Here is a 9,498-nt window from a genome sequence, read left to right as displayed (position 1 = left end):
GGATCCACTGTGGGATGGACCTTTACAAGAGATCCTTCCTGCCTACAACATCAGCATCTATAACATCTCTTAATGAAATGAGGATAACGAGTTACAACAACAAATAATTTCCCTTTGGGATTAATAAAGTATTATTGAATTGAATTTGAATTTAAATAAAGGTTGAATTAATGAAAATCCATCCGTCATCAGGACTTGAGGGCAGCAGCTTGAGCAGGGAAGCTGCTGGAAGAGCTCTTCCAGATCTTCTGGGAGGACACCAAGGTGTTCCAAGGCCAAATAGTCTCTCCAGCGTGTCCTGGTTCTCCCCTGGGGTCTCCTCCCAGTCAGACATGCTCGGAGCACCTCTCTATGGAGGCGCCCAGGGAGCATCCTTACCAGATGCCTGAACCACCTCAACTGGCTCCTCTGGATGTGGAGGAGCAGTGGTTCTACTGAGTCTCTCCTGATAACTGAACTTCTCCCCCTGTCTCTGAGGGAGAGTCCAGCTACCCTGCAGAGGAAACTCATTTAACCTCCTGGATCCACGATCTCATTCTTTCAGTCTCTACCAGAGTTCATGACCAGAGGTGAGGGGAGGAACGTAGACCGACCAGTAAACAGAGAGCTTTGTCTTACAGCTCAGCTCACTCTTCACCACCACGGACCGGCACAGAGTCCGCAATACTGCAGACGCTGCACCATTCCATCTGTCAGTCTCTTCCTGTGGACCCACCACCTGCAGGAGGAGCCATGCAAGTCGTGTGCATGACGTCATGGGGAGTGGCCAAAGGAGCTTGGTGCTCTGACCCTGGTTCACCAAAGTTCATTGGTGTTCCACAAAAATAAAACTGATGTCACCAGAGCAACAAAAGCTCGTGTTTGTCTTGAGTCCTGAGCTCCTATAAACTTTATTTTTAGTCCAAATGCATTTTGATGACTTCCTGTCTGGAGTGTTTGTATTTTTCTGCCCCCTGGGTCGTCTTCCATCATTCTGATTCAGAACTCAACAGATGGTGCGATCAGAAAGTGACGTGCCCTGACGCAGAAGCTCAGTTTCAATGGTTTTACATCCTTGGTTCTTCTTTCTGTTGTCTGATCAGCATGGGGTCGCATTGCTTCTTGCGTCCATGTCCTAGGAGGTTGGCTACACTCCCACAAACCTCATTTTTAATTACTTTCTCTTCTGTGGTCAGGAGTAACGTTGCTTGGAGTTGATCTATGGATGTCTATGTTCTTCACGAGCTCCTCGGACAGCTCTTTGGTTTCTCTGCTCCGTGTTCTGGTGAACAGAACCAAACTACCCAACGGCTGTTTGTAAATCAAGTCTGGTCTTAATCTAAATGTTTGAACAACCACAAAAGATGATGTGTTTGTGTTAGCATCGTGCTTTACCTCTGACAGCCAGCCAGCTCTCCGGTGACTCTCCTGACCCGCAGACCTTACACTTGTAGAACCCTCGATCGGACCCGGAAACGCCGCTGACGGTCATGTTTCCCGTGGAGCTGGTCTCGATCCGGGCCCCGTCTTTGTAGAACTCTGCAGGGCTGCAGCTGGTATCTACGTTAGCTGAAGGTCTGAACCTGCAGCTCAGGGTCACGTTGCCTCCTTCTGTCACAGGAAGAACCGGACTGACCAGGATCACGGGACCGGCTGGAGGACAAAGACGACAAACACCAAATATTATGACCTGATGCTCGACTCCAATGATTCATTGATGATGAAACTGTGATGCTTGTCTTCTAGGTCTAACGTCTGCAGCTGTTCAAGTCAACCCAAATTAAAATGGCCGCCAAAGCCAATGGGACTTTGAAAACACAACAACGGTGCACAGTTCTGCTGGTTTACGTTCTTTGTTTTAGTTATGTGAGAAGCCACAAGTGATTTAGGATCAATGTTAAAGTGTTTGAGCGTTCAGTCAGTGTTCAGGCAGGGACCCATGACGGGTTCGATCCAGACGGTACCGGTGACCGTGATGAGGACGTGGCTGCTGTTGGATCCCAGCTCATCTTCACACCAGTACACGCCGCTGTGCTCATGAGGGAAGGCAGCAGAGACGGAGTACGGAGTCGGGTGTAGCTTCACCTGTTGTGTGGGACACAAACAAACCGGCTGTGGTTCTGATCCGTCAGAACTCCTGGGTCTGACGTGAAGAAAGATGTCAGGAAGAGCAAACCTCTCCATCGTTCGTCTGCATCACGCTCCACCCAGAGGCCTCCTCCTCTCCCTCACAGCTCACGGAAAAACGATCGTATTTGAAGAACTGAGATCTTTCAGGAGCGACGGACACGAATACTGAAGGGGGGAGACGGATACGGAGGTAAAGTACTCCTGTCAACATAAAACTAATGCCATCAAGTATTAATACACAGGGCAACACCTGTACCTGCTATGTACAGGTACATACCTCATAGTACCATGTACAAATTAGGATCATACCTGAAACATAAGTATTTACCATCCGGTAGGTCCTAGGTATTTATAAGATACACATTGGTCACACTCCTGGTACTTTTTACTTTTAGGTACAAGTATCAGGTGTAGAGTTCATCAAATCTATTACAAAGCTTTGGAGAACTCACAGAAAGTCAGTTCATGACAAGAACAGAACCTAATAATGTCTTGTCCTGTTCCTGACCCGATGTGGCTGCCCGGAGTGAAAAGGTTTGATTTGTAGAACCTCCTCAGGTCTTTCGCCTTGTCCACGAGTTTATCAGAACCAGAACCGGCAGCAGCTCCACAGGAAGGAAAACGCTTTCCAGGTTTCCTACGAGGACCAGCTGTCCACTGGCGTCTGGTCCCAAAGAGTTATTGCATCAAACATTTGTTCACAGTTACCTTAAAGTAATAAAAGGATGATAACGGTTGTTTTTATAAATAATACTCAATGTATCAGGAAGCAGATCAATAAATATGTTTCCATCACATATATAAGGTGTGTGTACCCAAGATGTAGAGCTACTGCTTACAAGGTATGTACTTAGTACTTACAGAGTACTTACCAAGTACTTACTTGTATGTACATGTACTTACTGCATACATACTTGGTTCTTACCAAGTACTTACTGAGTATGCACTTGGAACACATTGAGTTTGTACCTGGTACTTACCAAGTGTGTATCAGGTATGTACCCAATATGTAGAGCTACTGCTTACAAGGTATGGACTTAGTACTTACAGAGTACTTTCTAAATGCTTATCTGGTATGTATCTGGTATTTACTGGGTACATACTTGGTTCTTACCAAGTATTTACAAAGTACTTGGAACATTGAGTTTGTACCTGGTACTTACCAAGTGTGCATCAGGTACCCATCAGGTATCATGTACCCTATATGTAGAGCTATTGCTTACAAGGTATATACTTACAGAGTACATACTAAGTACTTATCTTAGTACTTATTGGGTACATACTTGGTTCTTACCAAGTACTTACTGAGCATGTAATTGGAGCATATTGAGTTTGTACCTGGTACTTACCAAGTGCGTATCAGGTATGCACCCAATATAGAGCTATTGCTTACAAGTTATATACTTAGTACTTACAGAATACTTTCTAAATGCTTATCTGGTATGTATCTGGTACTTACTGGGCACATAGTTTGTCCTTACCAAGTACTTAGAACATATTGAGTTTGTATCTGGTACCGAGTTTGTACCAGGTATTGGTACCTTGTGCTAGGTTTATATTGGTACTTGATACATTCCTGGAAGTACCAAGTACAGACCTGATGTGTACCCAGTACCCAGTACTTATTAGGTATATACCTGGTACTTACAAAATGTTTGCCTAGTCTGTACTTGATCAGTATCTAGTACTGACCAAGTACGTATCGGGTACATATTAGTTTTGTACCTTGTACTTTATGTATGTACCTGAAATGTAACTGGTACTTAATGGGAATGCATCTGGTTCTTACCAGTGTATTGTTAAGTACCAGATAAGTACTGTACCAGTACTCTGTATGTACTATATACTGTAAGTATCAGGTATGAACTTGGCTGCATTACGTATTGCTACCAAACAAAGATTAAAGCGTTTTAGATTAGATTAGATTAGATTAGATTAGATTAGATTGGATTAGATTAGATTAGATAGAACTTTATGGATCCCTTGGACTTGGTTTCCAGTTGATTGACAGCTCCTACCTGTTGCCTCATCTTGATCCAGGAACATCATCACTGAGACAAAATGAAACCAAAGCAAGTTAGTCAAAATAAAGCGGTACCTGAACGCATCTTACAGATTGTTCATTTTAGCAGACGTCCAGAAAATACCTCCACCCTGTTTTGGGTCGTAGAGGCGGGGTCGTTAAATGTAAAATACATTCATGCAAACTGTTAAAAATCATTAATTATTTTAAAATGCTTATTTGCAGAACAGGATTAATAAAATACGTCTACAATCTAAACTTGCTGACAATGAAGTGAACTCTAACTTTTTGGATACTTTATTCATTTGTACATAAAAAATACAAATTTGGCTTTTAGCTTCTAGTTGACGTCATTTATCTGTTATATGATGCATTGATCGTTTACACTTTTTAATTACTGTAAATCAAAATTAACAGTTTAAACACTAATAATAATGTTAGGCTGTGAACTCACACACATTTCTATATCAAGGCATGGAAATGTTTTACGAGGGCGATTAAAAATGATTTATTATGTTTCTTGTTTTGTTTCTTTTTCCTCCAACTCCTATAATAAATACATCATTTTTTAAATTCAGTCATATTTTGTCCTTGTACATAATTTCACATAAAAGCTACTAAACTCAATTCAGTTTATTATAAAACTCCTAAACTCAAGGGATGAGCCAGAGTGTTGCATCATGAAATCGCTCACAAATCATTTAATTTGTGTGTTAGCTCTTGGACACGTACTGCCGGTCACCAGGACTCGTTTGGTTCCGTTTGTTTTGATGAATTTATTCTAAAAAAATGCCCAAAATAAGAGTTTAAGTGGTGATTCTCATCTCAGCAGAAACAAGTAAAAAAGGCTGAACGTTAAACTGCAAATTATTAGAAAATATTAAAAACTAACTACTTTCTAAGTCAGCAAACGTTTTAAAACAAGTTCAAATCAAAAATATATCATAACGAAGAACATATCTTATTGATTCCAAACTTTATTCTTATTAATTTTGATTAGTTAATAATAAAAAAGTAACTTACAGATTATAAAACTGAGAGATGCTACCTTCATCATCCTGAGACGGCTGCAGACTGACAGAAGACAGGAAACACTCAGATGTGATGAAACTGGAGGAAAATAGTTTATTAACATTTAAAATATGTACAAATAACAAACTATGTAGGAATATATGATTTCACGTACAAAAAGATGTTCAGTCAAATAAAAAACACAAATATAACATGTTAAATTAAATACTCAATTAACTGTTCATAGTGTTGATTTCCTATTCGTTTTAAAATTCATATTTTGTTGAAGTTCCTTCAGCTTATCGGGCGCCATCTTGTGGACAGAGATGAGAATGTTGAGAAGTGGAAACTCTCGCGATATTTCACGAGACTTTAATTTACTTTTTTTGTATTAAGCCCTCGAGTTGTCTATATCTGTGTAGCGCAGTCGTCGTTGGATTTATTACTATATAAATTAGTCTTTTGTTGTTTTTTTGGCTGTTTTATCCATAAATATCATATAAAAGTGTTTGTATCTGTGGTTTTATCGGGCGCCATCTTGTGGGCAGAGGCGGGAAAGGACAAAACGAGAAGTTGCAGATCTCGCGATATTTCACGGGACTTTTTTTTTTAAGCACGGTCTGAAAATCCAAAACAAAGAGCGGCTAAAACAAACAGTTATGACGGAGCCGACTGCTTTTTACTGTAAGTTTTTATATTATCTCTCACTGTGTGACACTTTGATGTGACTAATTTTATATCAAATGAAACAGTTTTTTCAACTGTGAGGAGATTTTCTTCGCCTGACTACAAATTAAATTTACAAGTTTTATTTTTGACTTAATTAAATAAAAAGTTATTTGTGATGGAGTTGTTAAATGAATATTAAATATGAACTGTGTGCTGCACATCTATTTCACTGCAATTTAATTAACTATTGTCTGGCGCTGAAAAGTTGGCGATTGTTCTGTTTTTGCTCCAGAACTCTCTGTTAACAAAATATCTCCTAAACCACTGGATGAATTTTCATGAAACTTTCAGATAAACACAAACAGCTGATTAACTTGTCAGTCAAGATGTGAAACACAAACATGCGTGTACAACTCTTAGTTTGACAGATACTGGCCGGAAATGTGGTGTGGTAGTTACTGAGACTGACCCCAAACACATTCTGAGTGTTTGTCCAGAGTCTGAGCAAACACTTACCTCAAACTACAGAACGTTCCTGCACAATGCAGTGTGAATGTTTATTACAGAACAACTGGCTGAAATCAGCTGAAATCAGCTAAAAACAGCTGAAATGTAGCTGAAATCAGCTGAAAACAGCTGAAATCAGCTGAAAACGGCTGAAATGTAGCTGAATCAGCTAAAAACAGCTGAAATCAACTTAAAACAGCTGAAAAACAGCTGAAATCAGCTGAAAACAGCTGAAATGTAGCTGAAATCAGCTGAAAAACGGCTGAAATGTAGCTGAAATCAGCTGAAAAACAGCTGAAATCAGCTGAAATCAGCAAAAACAGCTGAAATCAGCTGAAATGTAGCTGAAATCAGCTAAAAACAGCTGAAATCAGCTGAAATGTAGCTGAAAACAGCTGAAATCAGCTGAAAACAGCTGAAAAACAGCTGAAATGTAGCTGAAATCAGCTGAAAAACAGCTGAAATGTAGCTGAAATCAGCTAAAGACAGCTGAAATCAGCTTAAAACAGCTGAAATCAGCTGAAAACAGCTGAAATCAGCTTAAATGTAGCAGAGATGGAAGAACAAGCCTAAAAAGCAGAAAGAACATGTATTTGCTGAATTAGGTTTAAATAAGCAGAAATGAGCACAAAATTAAGAAATTAACTGAAAATGATGAAATTAGCAAAAATAGCTGAAAAGGAACTGAAACTACCAGAAGGAAGTGGAAAGAGCAGAAATGAGCGCCGAAAATATGGAAGGAGCTGAAAAAGCTAAAATTAGCATAAAACAGCTAAAATGTAGCTGAAATAACTGAAAGGATCATAACAAGCTGAAATTAGCATAAATAAGTTAATTAGACTGAAAGTAGCAGAAATTACCACAAAAAACTTGAATATATCTGAAAACGGCTGAAATTAGCTACAAAAAAGCTAAAAATGTGACTGAAAGGGTAGAACAAGCTTAAATTAGCAGAAGAAAGCAGAAAGAACACATGCTTGGACAATTTGGCTGAAAGAAGCACAAAAAGTGGAAATTATCTGAAATAAGCAACAACAAAAAAACAGCTGGAACGTAGCTAAAAAAAAAGCAGAAAGATGCTTAAATTAACAGAAGGGAGTGGAGAGAGCACATTTTTGCTGAATTTGGCTGAAAACAGTTGAAATGAGTATAAAACTTGGAATTAGCTAAAAAAAATAATAACATAAAACAGCTAAATTATAGCTGAACTAACATAAAAAAAGCTGAAACTTGCGGAATCGGCTGAAAGGAGCATAACAAGCTGAAATTATCAGAAAGAAGTTAGAAGAAGCACAAAAGTGTTGTGGTTAGCAGAAAGAATCTGAAAGGAGCACAAAACAGCTGAAAAACAGCTAAAAGTAGCTGAAAAAATATTTATATTTGCAGCAGGAAGCTGACCGAAGCTGGAGCAGAACAAAATGTGAAAGCAGCAGTAAAAGGTTGTAACAGATGTAAAGATGTGAAGGATGGAAAATGAGCTCAACTCATTTTCTGTGAGGAAAAAGTCAGAAAAGGCTAAAATATTTCAAACAGCTAAAGTTGCACCAATAACAAAAGTCACAGCAGGACTGTCCTGAAAGAGCCGAACGTTTGAACTTATGATTTGTTGAAACAGATGAAAACTGTGGAAAGATGCTGAAAAACGTACGGAATAGTTTAAAGTTACTGGAATATAAAATAATAATAAATATAAACAGGAAAACAACAATGTGCACGCGTAATAACCATTCACACAAATATTTAAAACAGTGGGACATTTAGCAAAATATCTCATGGACACTGGGTGGATATTAACGAAACTTTCAAGAAATAATCGGATTAATTTTTGCTCTTCTCGTTTTAATCAACCATCGCTGAATTTTCTCTTCAAAACTTGAACCGGAGTTTTTTTATTTATCGTATTTCTTACATAAAACACCATAGAAATAAAAAAGTTGTCGTCTGACTCTTACACTTCAGGATGATTTCACTACGACTCACTGTTTTCACACAGCAACGGTCTGTTTGAGGCTTACTTTCTGCTCTGCCTTTCTGTCTACCTTCTTTATTAAGAGTGGGTGACAGACACAGGTGCGTGGTTACCATGGTAACCCTAACAGGCCACTGGCAGCCTCTGCTCTTCTTTTCTTCCTGGTTCTTTTTACTCTTATGCTAAGGTTTACATACCAAGAAGTCGGCCATCTTGTGTGCTTGGACAGGAAGTAACGCTCTTTTATTGTGAAACGTTGATACGTTTTGTAAACACGCTTTATTTCAGTTTGGCTGTAATGTTGCTCACAGGCGGAAGCTCCATCTGTTGGGCTAAAGCGTGCACGACTGACTGATGGTGCGTGCAGTTCGCACTTCAACTAGATCGAGTTATTTTATATTTTATTTGGGTTCAGTCCAGTAAAAGTCTTTAACCTGGTTCGTCTTGTGGAGCGTCGGTCTGTGGTTGCCACGGCAACCGGAGTCCAAGTTCATGTTTGGCTTGTTGATGTTCACAAAGTCAGGAAGCTCTGCAGCACTCAGATAGTCAAGGTCCACACACGCACTCGTGCGCACGTGCACACACACGAAGTGTCTGATCAGTTTGTTTCAAAGCGCCCGTGCTTCTCCAGACTTGTCAGGAAGTGTTTGAGAAAGGAGCAGACGTCACTGCTGAGCAGGAAGGTTCACGATGGGAGTGAGAAGCTTCGTCGTGTTGCTCTTGGAGTCGGTGGAAACGGTTTGTTGTGTTTCAGGGATCGGAGCGTGCAGCGGGCCAGACCTCGACGTGTCTCTGTGTCGACCACGAACTGCGCCGTCACTGCAGGACTGAGCCTACAGCACACACAGCGCCCACCACCAGCACAGTGAGTGTGTGTGCGCGTGCGCGCGCATGTAAGAGGATTAGTGTTGAGGATGTGTAAGTCCAGGCTTGAAGCTTTAAAACACACAATCCTGATTTCTCTCAGAGATAATCCCTGACACATGGATGATGGATGATGGTTGGATGAATCAACAGATGAATGATGATAGTTGGATGGATGATGGTTGGATGAATCAATGGATGGATGATGGATGGACAAATGGATGAATGATGGACAGTTGGATGGATGGATGGATAAATGTTGGATGATCGATGATGATTAATGGATTGCAACTGGATGGAAGGATGGTTGGATGATGGTGGATGATGGATGGATGGATGAATGATG

General features: G+C 40.1%; 1 protein-coding gene across 1 annotated transcript in view; it reads right to left on the bottom strand.

The window, feature by feature from the left end:
• The window catches only part of LOC119415272 (arfaptin-1-like), a 17,637-nt gene extending 15,253 nt beyond the window's left edge, over positions 1-2,384 (bottom strand). Inside the window, exons 1-4 of the mRNA XM_037682484.1 lie at positions 2,366-2,384; positions 2,156-2,274; positions 1,944-2,064; positions 1,421-1,632 (exon numbers count right to left, since the gene is read on the bottom strand). Of these exons, the coding sequence (XP_037538412.1) occupies positions 1,421-1,632; positions 1,944-2,064; positions 2,156-2,274; positions 2,366-2,384 (471 nt within the window). The remainder of the gene's footprint in view (positions 1-1,420; positions 1,633-1,943; positions 2,065-2,155; positions 2,275-2,365) is intronic.
• Between the last annotated feature and the right edge of the window lie 7,114 nt (positions 2,385-9,498).

Source organism: Nematolebias whitei, chromosome 1 (assembly GCF_014905685.2).
Source record: "Nematolebias whitei isolate Nwh7 chromosome 1, NemWhi1, whole genome shotgun sequence".
NCBI classification, from domain to species: Eukaryota; Metazoa; Chordata; class Actinopteri; order Cyprinodontiformes; family Rivulidae; genus Nematolebias; species Nematolebias whitei.
This window is presented reverse-complemented; position numbering and strand designations above follow the sequence as displayed.